General features: G+C 45.5%; 1 protein-coding gene across 1 annotated transcript in view; it reads left to right on the forward strand.

Annotated features, from left to right (window-relative positions):
• Positions 1–17,066, forward strand: part of KIF5C (kinesin family member 5C) — a 139,982-nt gene that overhangs the window by 57,850 nt on the left and 65,066 nt on the right. The window contains exons 3-4 of the mRNA XM_063110642.1: positions 7,900–7,973; positions 15,329–15,433. Coding sequence (XP_062966712.1) covers positions 7,900–7,973; positions 15,329–15,433 — 179 coding nt within the window. The remainder of the gene's footprint in view (positions 1–7,899; positions 7,974–15,328; positions 15,434–17,066) is intronic.

Raw genomic sequence — 17,066 nt, forward strand, 5'->3', positions numbered from 1 at the left:
CTTCCATGTCCTTGATTCTTTTTTCTTTCTTTTTGTCTGCTTGTGTTATTTCAAACAGCCCATCTTCAAGTTCAGAGGTTCTCTCTTCAACTTCGACAAGCCTGCTGGTTAAACTCTCCGTTGTGTTTTTTATTTCGCTGAATAACTTCTTCAGTTCAGCAAGTTCTGCTACATTTTTTTTCAGGACATTGATTTCCTTGTATATTTCCTCTTTCAGATCCTGTATACTTTTCCTCATTTCATCATGATGTCTAGCTGAGTTTTCTTGTATCTCATTCAGTTTCCTTAGAATTATCACTCGAAATTCCTTGTCAGTTATTTCAAGGGCTTCTTGTTCTATAGGATCTAGAGTATGAGATTTATTAACTTTTGGTGGTGTACTTTCTTGATTTTTTGTATTTCTGGTGTCTTTTTTTTGGTGTTTATTCATTGTGGCAGGGGGTTTCACAGTCCACCGGTTTAAGACTAATGACTAACTAGGATGTTGCTGTGGTTGCCAATTTGGTATGGCTCCCGCCGTGACTGCTCAGTTGGCCTCTAGTGTCTTGTGTGTGTGGTTGCCTCGGGTCTTGGGCTTCTCCGGGGATCCACCTTTCTAGTCAGCTTGTACTCTGCTGGGCTGGTGGATCACGTACCACAGGGTGTGTGATCTCTGTTGAGCTTTCACTTTCTGTACAGTACTTCTCCCCGTTCCGTGTGCTCTGGCCCAGGCTGTTAGATCGTGCAGTGGCGACCCCACAGGGTGTGTGGTTTCTGTCGAGTCTCCGCCTCCCTGGCCGCACGTCTCCCCCCTCTGTGCACACTGTGCTGGGCTGGGGTGTGTCTTCTGCACCCCTCGTCTATCAGCTGGGCCTTCAAGACCCTGCTCAGCACCGCCTCGCCCAGGAAGTCTACCAGGTTTCTGCTAGGCACAGACGACCGGTCTCTCTGGGTGCCTTTGTAGCACTGTGTAGATCTTTCTCGGGTCTTGTTCACCTTTGTATCCCCCCGGTATAAACCGAGTCTAGTGCCCGCCTGCAGCCTGCTCTCCGGCAGGTTCAAGCGGACCTGGGAATTCTCCTACCACACTATTCCCAACCAGAAATTCGTTAGGCTTTTTTCCAAACTGGTGGTCGCAGAGATGGTATCTGCCTCCCAGTAACAGGAAGTTTACCGGGGCCGGAGTCCAGGGTGTGGTGGAGTGACAGTCGGCCCGCCCGTACTTCCTAGCCCTCCCAAAATTGGTCGGGACGCCCCACACCCCCAGCCCTGCCAGAGAACCGCGGAGGGAGTGGGAGAGGAGGTCGGCCCGCAGGGTCCGGAAAGCCCCGCGCCAGGCCAAGCAAATGGGCTCAGTGATGGCCGAGCAGGGCGGAGCTGCCCGCACCTGGGAAAATGGAGGCAGCACCGTGGCAATGAGTGGCCTGGTGGTGCAGGCGGGAGCCGCGTGGGCATCCACCCCCCGAACAGAGCTGTGCCAGGGATCACTCACAGTGCTGTGCCAGGTCGGGCGCTCGCTCTGTCTCTGGTTTGTTGCCTTCCGTGTTCTCGGCGCTGCCGCCTCGGGCTGTTCAGTCGCGGCGCCGCTTGGGCGCTCCCAGGAATCTTCTTTAATGCCGGCCTGAAACCTCGAATCCTGAATAGGGCAGCTGGCCGCCTTCAGCGCGGCCCCAGCCTCCGGGAACCTGGCTGCATCCACAGCAGCCCTGGCGCCGTGTTCCCTGTTTCAAGACTCACTTTTGCAGCTAAGAATCAGTTCTTTTCCTGCTCCACACTTCAAAGCTGTTGCCTGTAAATGAGGCAGCCTCTCCTGCCGGGGGCAAAGTGGCGTTGAGCCCCTACGACCGGCCAGCAGCAGCAGTCCTCCCTTAAGAGATGGCCAGAGGAAGGTCCACAAGTTTCCCGGCTGCCTGAGGCCCAGTGGCCACCTTTTCCACCTCAGCTACTCCGCGCCAGCCGCCGCAGCCGCCGCCATCTTGAAACTCCTTCTAAGTTTCTAATACATAAAAGTTGGGGGACACAATTCAAGTTTCAGGGAGTTTTGGGGGGACATAATTCAATCCACTACATTCCACCCCTGGCTCCCCCAAACTCATGTCCTTTTCACATGCAAATTCATTTCATCCCCAAAGTCTTAACTTGTTTCAGCTCAAAAGCCCAAAGTTCAAAGTCCCATCTGTGAAATTCAAAATAAGTTACCTACTTCCAAGATACAATGGTGGGACAAACCTAGGGTACATATTCCAATTCCAAAAGGGAGAAATAGGCCAAAAGAAAGTCCGAAACCCAGCAGGGCAAGTATTAAATCTCAAAGCTGGCGAATCAGGTACCTGGACTCCATGTTTGACCTGGTGTGGGGGTTGGGTCCCCAAGTCCTTGGGCATTTCCTCTCCTGTGGTTTTCCCAGTCTCAAGCCACACTTCAGCTCTCCCAGACTGGTGTTCCACTCTGATAGCTCCACAGGTCTGGGGTCTCCATGGTGGTCCTCCCACAGCTCCACTAGACATGGCACTGTTGGGATTTCTCTGCTGCAACTCCAACCCCATGTTTCCACTCGGCATTGCTCTAGTGAAGGTTTTCTGTGGTGACTCTGTCCCTGTGACAGATCTCTTCCTGGGCCCCAGACTTTTCCATACATCCTTTGAAATCTGGATGGAGGCTCTCAAGCCTTCAAAACTCTGCCATTCTGCAAGCCAGCAAACTTAACACCACTTGGATGCTGCCAAAGCTTCTGGCTTGTATTTTCCCAAGCTGCACATCTAGCCACAACTGGGGCCAATTTAGCCACAGCTGGAGTAGCCAAAGCAGCTGGGGTGCTGGTGCTGGAAGCAGCTTCCCGAGGTGGCCCTGAGCAGAGAGCCTGTGGAGGGTGCCTTGGGCCTGTTCACCAAGACCATTTTGTTTCCTTAGGCCTTTGGGCCTGAAATGGAAGGGTTGGCCCCAGAGGCTTCTGCAGTACCTTCAGGGCCCTTTTCCCCTTCTTTTGATAATCCTGTACTTTTGTGTTAATGTTCTTAGAACCACTGAATTTTCCTTCTGAAAATACTCTCTGCTTCTCTACCACATGGCCAGGCTGCAAATTTTCCAAATCTTTACACTCTGCTTCCCTTTTAAATTCTGGCTTTACCTCATGGGTTTTCTGCCCTAACTCAACATAGGCTGTTACAAGCAGCCATATAACTTCCTTAATGCTTCACTGCTTAGAAATTTCTTCCACCAAATGTTCTAGTTCACAACTCTTAATTTCCAATTTCCACAAAGTTCTAGGACATAGACACAATGCAGCCAAGCTCCTTCCCAGTTCATAGCAAAGTTGATCTTTGCCCCAGTTTCCGATAAGCTCCTTATTTCTATCTGAGACCTTAGAATGGTCTTTACATTCCATATTTCTATCAGCTTTCTGCTTGCCACCATGTAGCCAGTCTTTAAGACATTCCAAACTTTCTCTCGTCTTTTTGTCTTCTTCTGAGTCCTCCAAACTCCTCCAACCTCTCCTCAACACCCAGTTCCAAAGCTGTTTCCACATTTTCAAGTATTTGTTATAAGCAGCACCCCACTTCTGTGGTACCAATTTTCTGTTTTAGTTGCTTATAACAAAACACGTGGTACCGGGTAATTTATAAAGAAAATGAAATTTATTGCTTACAGTTTCTGAGGCTGGGAATTCCATAGGCCATCTGGTTGTGGTGACAGTGACCCAGGGGTCTCACGTTGCAAGATGGTGGAAGCAGAGAGAGCAGAGAGAGAGTGAAAGACAAACTCTCCTCTCCTGTTAAAGCTCTCAGAACCATGTCCCTGACCACCATTTTTAATCCATTCACTACTGCACGGTCCTACAATCCAATCACCCCTTCAGGACTCCACCTTTCAATTACCATAATAGGATTTCCCACCCTCTTAACAGTCACAGTGGGGGCTAAGTTTCTAATACGTAAAGTCACAGTGGGGGCTAAGTTTCTAATACATAAAAGTTGGGGGACACAATTCAAGTTTCAGGGAGTTTTGGGGAGACATATTTCAATCCACTGCAGGAACCGTCTATGCACTTTACACACGTTATTGTATTTTAAATATTAACAACTTTATGAAGTGTGAGCATTATTATTCCTGTTGTACAAAAGAGGAATTTGAGGCTCAGAAAGGCAGAGTACCTTGGCCAGTTAAGTTAGTGGGTAGTGGGGCTGGGACTTGAGCCTGGGTTTGTCTGATTAACTTAAACATTCTTCTACACTACCCTGTCCCCACTTTTCTGGTGGGCCCACAAAGAGCATTTAATAACAATTATTTTATGAGTTGTTCCTTTTCTATCAGGCCATATGGACTATAGACTAAGCACTGTGAAAAGACAGGGATAAGAATGGGTGTGGGAGGAGGGTAGAGGAGAGAGAAGAGCGATTGAGTTTCCAGGGCCTTGTGGTGGCCTCAGTGGTCTGCCAATAATGAGGTGTGTTTCCATTCTGTAGACTTGGCGTGCCCTTGTCTGGGGACGGTGAATGCCCTTCAGGCTGGCTGGGTCCAGCATTATGATTTGCCACTGGTGTTCGGCACAACCACTCTGCGTCCTGTCATGGCCTTCTTGAGTGGTTTGGTCGGCTGGTGAGAGCCTTAGGATTCCAAGCCAGGGATGGCTTGTCAGTCACTGTTGCAAGATACCATGGTGCTTCTGACAGGCACCATTTCATCTGGAGAGTCAGTAGGAGGCCACAATAGCCTCCTCACCAACACCGGTGCAGGTTTGAGCATGGCCTTCCCAAATTCTTACCTGACAACAGAACTGACTCTTCTGCTCCAGCAAGCCCCAGACTCAGAGCTGAGCAGAACCTAGGATGGAAATCTGATACCTAGGATTTGGCATCTGAAATCTGCAACAGCAGTCCATGAGGATTTTCAAGTATCCCATTCCTCTCTTCCCTCATCTCTTGGGGGATGGGAAGGCTCTTGGCACCTGCACTGGGAGCTCTCTGGGGTTTGCTGGGCTGCTGGATGGATGTGTGCTGTGTTTGTGGGATGTGGTGAGCTGTGTGGTGCGAGTTGAGCTCACATCACACCAGACCCCACCAACAAAGGAAGGTTCTGTCCGGCTGAGCGTAGCCGACATATAGAAATAGTCATTCTGTTTCTGTAGAGACTCTAATGCAAATGCATTCTTCAGGCCAAGGAACTGTCACCACGATGAAAGTGGCTTTTTGTGGGCTGTTTCTGTTAGAGTCGGGTGGGGTGGGTGTCTGGTCAGCACAGCACTGAGCACACCCTGTTCACATCTTCTTTCCGGAGTCGTTCTGCAGCTCCCCTATCCTGTCATCTCAGCGGTCTGACCCCTAAACACGCTGTGTGCATGCTCTGCCTCCCCTCCCTGCCTCTCCTGTCCACGGCAGCTTGAGCATAGACTGAACAAACAGACAAAGCCCCCATACCTAGAGTTTGGAAGAAAATAGAGAACACTGGGTTCAAAGAGCTTTATCTTTTCTTTCTAAATTACCTTCTAGTTCAGAATTGAGTCGATAGAGGGCAACATCGGTTCCATCCAACCTTGAATGCTGGAGAGAGGTCCTCCAACAATGGGTTAATTGTAACATGATTGAAAATACTTTAAAGGCCAGTGGAGTTTGTTCTAATGGGGTTTTGTGTGTTCTCTTTTTCTTAGAAAAGAAAAGAAATTGTGCACAGTGCTGAAGTAGCAGGGAAAAACAGAGATTCTCCAAGTACTGTCCTGTGTGGTCCTCAGCTCCTTAGTCCAGAACAGTGATGCCACTGATGATCTCTTGTTTGCATCTATGAGGGTACTTCAAAAAGTTGATGGAAAAATTGAATTGAAAGATAATGTGAATCCTTCCATGAACTTCTTGAAGACCCCTCGTATTTGACCCAATCCTCAGCTGCAGGAGTTTGATGAGCAAAGACAAGTAGGGGTTGGTAGGAGCGTGCATTCTGTTTAGTGAGAGTGGATGTGGAGGGGTAGGCTTGCCCGGGGCCTCAGGTTTAGCCTGACTCTAATGCCTGGCCCTCTTGCTTACTGGCAGAGGAAGAAGCCCCTGCTGGCCTTCTGTCAGCAGGGTCTAGGCTCTGAGCTGAGTTTCCTTTAGGGTGTGGCAGTCTCTCAGAGCCACCTCCCTGGGCCTCTAGCATGCACAGGCACTTGTGGGGTGAGTGGAGGTCCTGTCACAAGAAACAGAGGAAGCTTCGGTGTCCTTAGCACCATCCTGACACCTGAGCTAATGGGCTCCCAAGTGATTCACCCACAGGGACTTGAGATAAGGAAGGCCCTTTCAGTTTGGGGGCAGATGCTTAATTTCTAATAAATAGAAACCTTAGGGTTGTGATTAAGGCTGGCATTCCAATTATCTGGAGTTGCCTGTGTTATGAATATAGAATTTTAGAAGTATAGTCTAAGGGTGGGACCTCTTTCCTTTGGGTCCCTTAAAGCACATCATACTCATGATAGCATAGAGGCACTCTGCTCCGGCCACCATCTTCAGGCGTCAGGAGTCTTTTCTCTGAGCAAGTTGGCATTTTTGTGAAAGCTGAAGCTTGAACCTCCAACCCTTATGCTGACTTCTTCAAGTTTTTGCTTTCTTCTGTTACTAGGGAAACCAATACCCGAAGTCTGATACATGTGAACATTCTCTCTCTCAATATAGTTGGTGCAAACTCTTGAGGGCTGCTAGGTTTAAGGAAAAAAAATCCTGCCACTTAATTTTGCTTTTTTTAGCTTCCTAAGGGAAAAATCCTGCTTTCTTTTCTGATCCCAGTTCATACTCCAGCAACCTCAGATCAGTAAAATGTATATTTTTTAAAAATTTGGAAAACCCAACAAAGCAAAATAAAAACCACACCAGCATCATAAAACTCAGAGATTCCCCTCCCCCTGCCACCACATATTCAGGGCCTGAAATAGATGGAACTGATTGCCCGGCTTGATTTTTTCACATGGCCTTCAGTCTGGGCTCCTCTTCCTGCAGTTACCATCCTCCCCTTATGCAGAATGGCTGGTCAAGGATATTAATTATGCATTATTTGCCTTTTGGTGATGTTTGCAGGATGAAGAAGGAAAGCAGGAGGGAAATGAGTGCTAAATATATTTTAATCACCTCTGCTGCTTTGAAGGAATTCCCACACATAATCTTCAGCTCTTTGGCAAAAAGCAGTCTCCATCCCTGTCCCTGTGTGAGATGGAAGCTGGCCTGTGGGTGTGGGGATTTGCATAGGGTGCTCATTGTGTAATTAAATGAAACCCTGATGCTGATGGGCCTGGGCTGTCTGGCTAGTACGGTCACTGGGAAAACAGAGGCATTACATTTTAATCAGGGCCCGCTTACTTCCAGGCTGATTGGATTGTCTCCATGGGGCTCGGTTTACAGTGTGGGGCCTTGTTCCTCTCCAGCTCTGGACCAGTCTGTTCTGAAGGAGCTCTGGTGGGGCCTTTGTGAGAAACCTCCCCAACGAGCTGGCCTGGGCTAAGGTTTAAACTGACCCAAATTAAATCTTCAGGAAGGAAATTCTATTCTACACCTCACTACAGAAACTTAGGGCAAGGATAATGTTTTTTTTTCTTGCAACTGATCTCAAGCGATCAACTTATAGAAGCAAACTGTAATAGGATATTTAGTATCCTATTAAAATTTTGTTTCTTCTCATTGTCTCTTGTCATTTTGATGTTACTGGGAGAAAGTGTGTCTGCCTCCTCCTTCCTTAATATATTCTGGAGAAATATGAGTCCATTTCTTTCTATTTGTGGAACAGCGGAGGCCCTCATTTCTGCTCTTATCTCACAGTTCCACTTAAAATGCACACAAAGTTGAAATAAATCATCTGTGTGAAAAATGAGATGAGCCATTTCGAAAATGTGATTTTAAAATACATAACCAACACCAACATAGGATCGAGGAATGAGTTAATTTTAATTTTTTTTCTTGCTCACAGATGTCCTCGAAGGTTATAATGGGACGATTTTTGCGTATGGACAGACTTCATCAGGAAAAACCCACACCATGGAGGTGAGATTGCAGTGTGCTGTGGTGTCAGTCTCTGAGGTGACTGAATGGACTGGTGCTTCTAGCAAAGATTAAAGTGTACGTGGCATTTTTTACTGGGCAACAGAGATGGTTGTGTTCGATTAATTATGGCCATTAATTATGCCTTTGAGGAATTTTAAAATAGCAGTGAGTAATAAAGTCTCAGGAGTTCAGTATTTAAAAAAATCCTTTGTTGATAGCTCTGTCAAAATAGTAATAATAAATTCTGTTCAGAGGTAATAATCAATAAGCTGAATAGCGATGTGAATATCTTTATGGACTCTAGCCCCAACCTAACTGAGAGAGCCTGTTGTGAAAATCATTTACCCTGAGGGGGGCTTCTGGGGAGGTGAGTCTCCTCAGAATAAATAAAAAACTGTAGGTCAGAGATTTAAAGGACTTGGCTTTGTGGACCAAATCAGCCCACAGACATATTTTTGTTTGGCCTGCTCAGTGATTTTTTAAAACACTGCAGGCAATGTTTAGATGGGATGATTTTACACAATTCTAGTTTTCCATCTTAGACAACATTCTGAAGATCTAGCAATGATGGACGAATTTCACCATAATATAAAATGCAAGCTTCACTAGAGCAGCAGTCTTCATTGTCTTGTTTACCTTTTTATTAACATTTCTAGTGTGTAGAACAGTGGCTCTCACCTAGGAGAGGCTTGATAAAATATTTGTTAAAATGGTACCCGTGTGGTGGCCCTGGCCACCCTGTGTGTGGGGCCAGGCTCTCCAATGGACCCAAGCCCACTTCACACATCCTCATTAACTTACATACTCGGCCTCTGAATGCATTTGAGGGTGTGGCTCCAGGCTGTCTTTCAAATGAGGCAGGTCTGCAGACAAAATTGGCCCTCTCTACCTCCTCTCTTCCTGCTTTTTACCATGGATGCCTGTAAGGCCTTCAGGGCCAAATAACTCTAATGGCTAGGCCCACCTGACAGATGAGGAGAAGTGGAGAGAGTGGTTATTATAGGACCTTGCACAGAGGAAGTTTGGAGAATTAAACAACAGGGTGAGATGAATCCTTAATCCTTCAAGCTTTAGTGTTTTCATTGGTGATACCCTCCTGGGAACACCACTGAGACGACTGCTGCAGAATCGGTTTAGCTTATGAATCATTCCTATTGAAGAGAAGATTTCAAAGGCACGATGCTGATATCCTCAGGGCTCTGAGGTTTTACTCGCCGACTTCAAGTGTGGGGTACAATGCTGGGGGATCTTGTTACTATGGTGTTGACTCCCTTTCACCTGTTTTTGCTGAAGATAAAGTTGTTCAGAGACTGCACAGATTAAAAGAAGCGTGAGGTTTACCTGCCACCACTTCTCGACCAAGGAGGCTGTTCCCTGACACATGAGCTATATTGGCCCATCTTCTCCGCTGCTCATACCCTCTGAATCAGTGGCCCTCCGAATCTGAACATTCTGTCTGTGGTTGGTTGAATGCGTGGACATGGAACCCATGGGTACAGGGCTGACTTAAGAGATTTGACCATCTGTGGATTTTGGTATCTGCAGGGGTCCTGGAACCAATCCAGAGGACAACCGTATGTCTTGGAAATGCTGTCCCTGCTGTCCCTACACTCCTGCTCCAGCCACAGACCCTTGACCATTTAGGCTCTGGGAAAGTTGCAGTTACACATTTCCTGAGTCCCACCCTCTCCAGTTGCTGTGGACAAAAACTCCTTCACAGGGCACAAGGCACGTGAGAGGGATATAAGGCATCTTGGAGGGAATCAATCAGTTTTGAGGCTTTTGGAAACTTACCAAACTATATACAATATGAAAACAACAACAACAACAAAAAACCCTTAATATTTAAAATCCCCCAAGTTCTTAGGGAATGCTTACAAGAGTGAGTGCTTTGGGATTAATTCATCTTTGGGAAATGTAAGGTACATATTTGCCGAATGTCAGGAATTTAAACTGTAAACCATTGGGGAAAGTCTGCTCCCCAGAATAAAATCTTATTTTAAGGGGAGAATAGAAGGGTGCAGAGTGATGGCAAAGAGCTATGCCAGCCGTTTGAAACTAATGTGGGAGGCATTTTGTTAAATTAGAGGCTCTTGAACCCTCTGTGCCTCATGGTGTAAACTCCACAATGCTGCCTAGAGAGCATGCATGGGGGGCCCAGCGGGAAATGGACTCTGTGCATGTCTCACCCCCAATTGCCTAATCCTGTCACCTCTTCATCTTTGTCATTTTTAAAGGTTGATTGCAGTGAGTTGCTTTTCTTTACAGTGGCTCTGGAAGACTGCATACTTGTCCCTACCCTCGGAAGGAGTTTGTGTGGATGAGTCCTTTCCCAGTGCCACCCACCCCCTGGCTTAATTGGGTTCTTTCTGCAGGGTAGTTAGAAATGGGAGAAAAGGTAGGGAATATTTTAGAGGAAAGCAGAGGAAAGGAGGAAACCCAAGCTGAAGTCATCGAGACTATAGGAGACCCAGAAATCTGGGATCCTGGGATGCAATTAAACCAAAAAAGCCCGGCAGGGTCTGCATCCTCTGAAAGGATTTTATGTATTCAAAATTACACATTGTGATCATTCAAAGGCCTTGGAAAGGGGTATTAACTCCCTGAGTGGACAGAGCTGTCACATTTTAAAGCTGTTTTTCATTTTAATCTCTCCATTTTTGGTCTGACATCCAGTGGTGATTCCATTACCTTCTGTTGAGGGGAACAAACAGATAAGCCTACATAAAATTGGAAAGATTAGCTGCTCAAGATGGAGCATTTAAGGTGGATTTTCAGTAAAAATATGAATCACTGGGCAGTGTTGGTGCTAAGTATGGGGCCCTGGGCTTGTGCAAGCCATAACCACAGGGCTGGCATTGAGGACGGTATAGGCAGTGCTGGCTGTAGCAGGGAAGAGGGGGACTGTTCCTTTATTCAGTCTGTGATGCTGGGAAGGGCTTCTCTTGGCCCCGTGCCTCACTCTGTGGTCCTCTTCGGCACATTGATATTGATGGATGGAGATACCCCATGTTTTTACCTTTGCCCAAAGGGACAGCTGGAGGCCATCTGAGTGGTGCAGTCTTCCCAGCTGCCGAGGGATTCTGAACAAGTCCGTCTGAGTGCACAGAGCTCGTGTGCCTATGGCTGCCGGGGCTGCCTGCCTCCCATCTTTAGTGTGTCAGGAAACTGCCCTGCTTGGGAGGTCGGGGAGGCAATTGGGGCTGGAACAAAGAGAGTCTTGTTCCATGGCCAGTGGCCTGGGTTTTGTTTCTTCTCCAATACATGCTCCGAGAAGGTCACATTCAGTGGGAAAAGTTTGCAAAGAGAATTACACAGGATGCAATTATAAAAATGTTTCTCCTGTTTGCTTTCTGGGAAAAACAAGATGATAGAGCAGTACATTTTTTCTCACATTCGTTCCTGATCCTCCAGCCAAACTACACTTTCACTGTTCTCTAAACAGCATTGCTCTTTTCAGCTCCTTCATTTTTGCTGCTCCTGCCTCACTTTCCCTGCTGACACGCTCCCTGCCCATCCTCTTCCCTCAAGGAAGCCATCCCATATCACCCCAGCTGGAAGGGACTTGTCTGTTCTCTGAAGTTCCATAGCTCTCAGCTTCTTTACCACGTTTTATTGCCTGAGATGACTGTGTACTGTGTGTGCATGTGCTGTGCGTCTCATCTGCAAGGCAATCAGCACAGCAGCAGTGAAGACCTTTAGGGAACATCTCTCTCTCTAACACATGTGCAGACACACCACACACACCACAGCACACACATACCCCATATGCATTGTACATACACATACACAGGCACACCCCACATACATCACATTCACACTCCCCACATACTTCACACACACATACACTCATACATACACACACCTCACACACACACAGCACACACACACTCCCATATACATCACACACACAGACCACACACACATACACCACACGTACATACCACAAACACACATATACCCCGTATAACACAGACACACACACCACACATATGCAATACACACATTTACCACATAACACCACACATAGATACACACACCACAGATACCCTTCACCATTTCCCCCAAACCCCCCTCCACACCCACACATGTACATGCACACATATCCTATATGTATCACACACACACATACCACATACCACACATACACACTCTACACACAGACATACCACACTCACACACATGCACACCCCCCTCCACACAGACACATACCTCCCTCTTCCCACATGTGAGGGTACTTCAATTGTGAAAAAATAGAATTAAAAAGATAATATGAATGTTTCCATGAACTTTTTGAACCATCCTCACATATCACACATATAGACATATACCACAAACACACACACCCCATACCCCCCACTCCCCACATGCACATAAACACACACAACTGCAGATTGTTTTGGCAGGCTCAGTTTACTGGGCATAAAGGCCCTCACCACTCTCAGGCATATGAGCTAGATCGAGCCTCACAACCCCTAAACCTGTGGTAGATTTGGGTGTCACTTCTGTTTCTGTGTGGGTGGGGGGTATTCTTAGGAGAACATTCAGTTTCCTCTCATGTGTTTTTAGGGTGAGGGCCTAAAATTCAGGGAGACAAAGTAGGGGGTGTCCCGGATTCATCCCTAATTCTGTCTTGGTTCTCACCCTGACAAAGGAAATGAAAGGATATTAGCACTTGTATAAGCTAGGAATGAACTGGAAGGTAAATCTGTTAAAAGGGAAAGAAAGCATCTAGGGAAACAGATTTGAGTCAATTATAAATGATTTTTGGATTATCAATCATTCTTCCCTGGCCGTGGACTGCTGAGGGATTATTGTGAATTATTGATGAGCTCTGGAGGGTCTGGGTGGGGGAGGTCTTTTGATTGGCTGAGTGGAGTCATGACATTTGACCGGAGGGAGATCTGTGTTTTCACTGTAAGTGCCATTTTTGCCCACAATCTCCACAGTCCGGAGCACATGGGGTGCATTGTCTGATTTGTTACATGTTTACAGTAGCCTGTGCAATTTACAAGTTACCAAGATTTGAGACTCTCAGTTTCAGTCATTTGGTGCTGTTTTCGTAAGATATATATTAATGGTCTGGGGTAGAAGTGTGTTTTCAGACTCTTCAGGTCAAATAAGTCCAAACAATTGCTTAATGAGAAACTGCTATGAACTGAATGATGTAATGCTGTATCAGTCCATTTCTGGTGCTTATAACAGAATACCTGAAACTGGGTCATTTATAAAGAAATGAAATCTCACAGTTTTGGAGGCTGGGAAGTACAGGGAACGCATCTGGTGAGGACCCTCTTCAATGCAGGGTATCACATGGCGAGAATGTGCAGAACAAGAGTGAGAGCTAAACTTCTCACTTGCTCTCCTTATCAAGCCCTCAAAGGGCCCAATCACCTCTCAAAGGGCCCACCTTTCCAATACCATAATTAGATTTCCTCCCTCTTAACACTGTTAAACTGTTATTGTGGGAGGTCAAGTTTCTAATACATGAACTTTTGGGGGACACATTTGACTGACAGCAAATGCTAACATTTATTGGGCCCTTCCTGTGTTACTAGACACTTTGTATATCCTATCTAACTTAAACTTTACAATAACCCTGTGCAATAAATACTGTATTAAGTGTCATAAGCACTGAAGGGAAATACCTATGCACTGGCCATCCCTGTCTTTAGGGAGTATATAGTCAAATAAAACATCAATAAAACATATCAAATGGTTTAGGATTCTTAATTAATGAGGGCATTCCAGAGGAGTGCCCAATTTCCCAGGTAAGAGAGCTTTGCCAGAGGCCAGATCTATGTGAATTCAGTTTTTCTCTTGCTTTCAATAGAGTGGAAAGTCAGGAATCAGGTATGCAAAGGAGGATTCATAATGCCAGGTGCTCTGTGGTCTTTATGTAGTGCTGGAGTTCATGTGAGTTCTTGCTTTTACCAACTCAAATGTTGGCTTGCAAGTTGCTCTCAGAGAGGCACTATGTGGTGAAGCCCTGAGGAGAAAAGAAGATGTACTTGAAGAAATAAAGCTGATCTTTGGGTATTGGGCAGATTTGGAACAAGGACATAAGTCAAAACTGTAAAGCTTGTTGGGCATCCCTAGAAGAGTTAAGAGCAAACTGTGCAGCGTGCTTTTCTTCCAGTTCTATTTATTCCTAGAGTTTTATAACTTCCTAAAGGTCTGGAAAATTCCCTGGGCATACAATTGCCTGTGATTACTTTAGACTTGCAGACTGTGTGTTTGTGCACTGATAGATTGTTGAACACATATGAGAGAACTGATCTGCTCATTGTACTGTGGGCTTAAAAGAAGGCTTTCTAGAAGTTGTGCACCTGGGGTCCATGCTGAGGCCATTGCTTTAAATACTTCTGGAAATCGTTAGGAATTCCTGTCAGATTCTATGGTATCTCTGGTTGAAAATCTTCAGAGGTGGCAAATTCTGGACCTTAAAATTGGACTTAGTGGGGCTGGCTGGTTACCTCGGTTGGTTAGAGCATGGTGTTATAACACCAAGGTCAAGGTTTTGGATCCCCATACTGGCCAGCGGCCAAAAAAAAAAAAAAAAAAAAAAAAATGGACTCAGTAGTAGTCCACATAGCAGAATTGATCTATCACTACCCCTAAGATAAAATGAATAGACGTGAATATAAAGGGGGAAAAAAGAATATGAGGATATCTTAAAAATGAATTTAAGTATTAGAAACAACCAAAAATTATTTGGAAAAACTCAAGCAGGGAATTACAGATTTAAAAAAAAAATCGATAAAATGGATTTTCTAGATTGGTCTGCAAATGATACTGGAGGTATTTCCAGAATAAGGTTCTTAGAAATTTTGGAGCAATGATGACATTATGTCTGTCAGCTTTCAAGGTGATTTCAAAAAGGAGATTACCTTACTTGGACTCGCAGGTTCTGGTCAGTTTGTAAAATTTCTGAAGCGAAACCCAGATGTAGTTTGTTAGAGTCACCTGCGTATTCTCCTTCCTCCTGCCCCTTCCCTCCTTCTCCTCACCACACCTCCCCCACAGGCCAATGATTTGCTGCCCTGTGTTGCAGCCGGAGGGAATGTTGTGGGGCTTGACAGAGCAAAGGCTCCCCTGATGGATAAAAAGACAAGCACGTTGAGTTATTCCTCCGCCTTTTGGTTGTTGGCATGTCAGGTAGATCCCAAGGGAGCCGACAGCTCCTGTTGGGTGCTCCCTGCTCCACGGAGCTCTGTTTAAGAAGCCGGAGATGGTCTCTCTCTCTCTCTCTCTCTCTCTCTCTCTCATACACACACACACACACACACACACACACACACACACACGTTTCCCTGCTCTCTTTAACTGCCAGGGTTTGTATTTTCCACCTCCAGGGGAAGCTGCATGACCCCCAGCTCATGGGGATCATCCCAAGGATCGCACATGATATCTTTGACCACATCTACTCCATGGACGAGAACCTGGAGTTTCACATCAAAGTAAGTGCCGTTGATTATGTCCCGAGAGAAGAAACCGGGCTCAAAATCACGTTTCTTAGCCTTCCTCCTTTTATGTACACGTAAAAGATGATCTATCTATTTTAATAGCATTTCCGTAGTAGACAGAGACCTATTTATTGTTTAATGACTTGGGCTAATACTTAGCTATCTTGATGGTTTGCTTCAAATATTGAGGTAATGAAAATATAAAGGCCCTCTTTAGGATGGAAGAATCATCTTGATAGTTGCCTGAATTTTACCCTTTACTCTGTGGATTTCTGTAGGTGTGACTGGAATGTGTTTGGGTTTGGGTTAGGACAGCTTTTCCCAAAGTCTGTTCCAAGGAACACTGTTGATCTTATTATTAATGGGTGGGCTACTAGGGAAAAGGGTTATGTGGCCGTGTAAGCTGGGAAAATGCTTCGTTGAACAATGCTAATTAAATATATCAGAAGTTTAAATGTGCTATTGTGTAATTTGACTCTGCAAAGGGGACATGAACTATGTTAGATTTCCTAGCTTATTTGACTGTAGACACATTTTCCCCCCTTGGAGTATGACAGACTAGCCTTTTGAGCAACACATTTTGAGAAGTGTTGGGAAAGGGAATTCTTCTCCTTTTTTTCCCCTCCTTGTTTTTTTGTTTTTGTTTTAAACTAGAACCTCTGTTCCAGCTTAAATTTGAACTGAAAGAGAGATTTTTAGGCCCTTCCTGTAGCTGTTAAATCATAAAATTTGGTGTTTGGGGTGTGAACTGGAACTCCTTTGGTGATGACTGAAAGCCATTTGTTTAAGCAGATAGAGGATGTTGTTACAAGATGCAGAATCTGGTAGCAGGTATTGGGGGTGGGGAGTGGATGTGGATAGCAGGAAAACCAAGCACTGCTTTTCTTCTTCTTTTTTTTTCTAATTAAAAAAAATTGGGATATAATTTACATGCCACAAAATTCATCTTTTTTAAAGTATACAGTTCTGTGTTTTTTTAGTATATTCCCCAAACTGTATAATCACAATCATTAATTCTAGAACATTTTCATTACCCCCAAGGAAATTCCATACCCAGTACAGTCTGCTTTTCTCCCCTCTTGCTTTACTATACTTCCATCTCTTATTCCAGACCATCTTTCTGTCTTTTTTGTGGGGGAGGGGTGGGAATGTGTCAACATGGCAGTTCCTGCTCCATATTCCTTTATTTCTAATTCCAAATTCCTTTGGGAAGGGGCTTATTGGCCCAGCCTACAGTAGGTGTGCCCCCACCCCCACCCCAGTTATCTATGTCCAGGATGCACCTGCTGTCTGGGTACCACCACAGTGACTAGGGAAGGGGTTGACAGGACGGGGAGGAGAAAGGGGGTGTTCCAAGAAGATTCAGAGCTCAGCGGTCAGCCAAGAGTTGAGGAAACTGAATTTCAAAGATGCAGAGTTAGATGGCCCAAGTAACATACTAAGTTATTGGCAGAGCTAAGAATTCCTAGATCTGACCAACCCCACATTCAGTATCATTTCCATTGTATTAAACTTTTTCCCTTACTTATTTCTGCTTTCCTAAATTACATAAAAAGGAAGGCAAGAACTGTTTGCCCAATTATAAATTACATCCAGCAAAGCACTTTTCCTTACAAGTTCCCTTTGT

Source organism: Cynocephalus volans, chromosome 1 (assembly GCF_027409185.1).
Source record: "Cynocephalus volans isolate mCynVol1 chromosome 1, mCynVol1.pri, whole genome shotgun sequence".
NCBI lineage: Eukaryota > Metazoa > Chordata > Mammalia > Dermoptera > Cynocephalidae > Cynocephalus > Cynocephalus volans.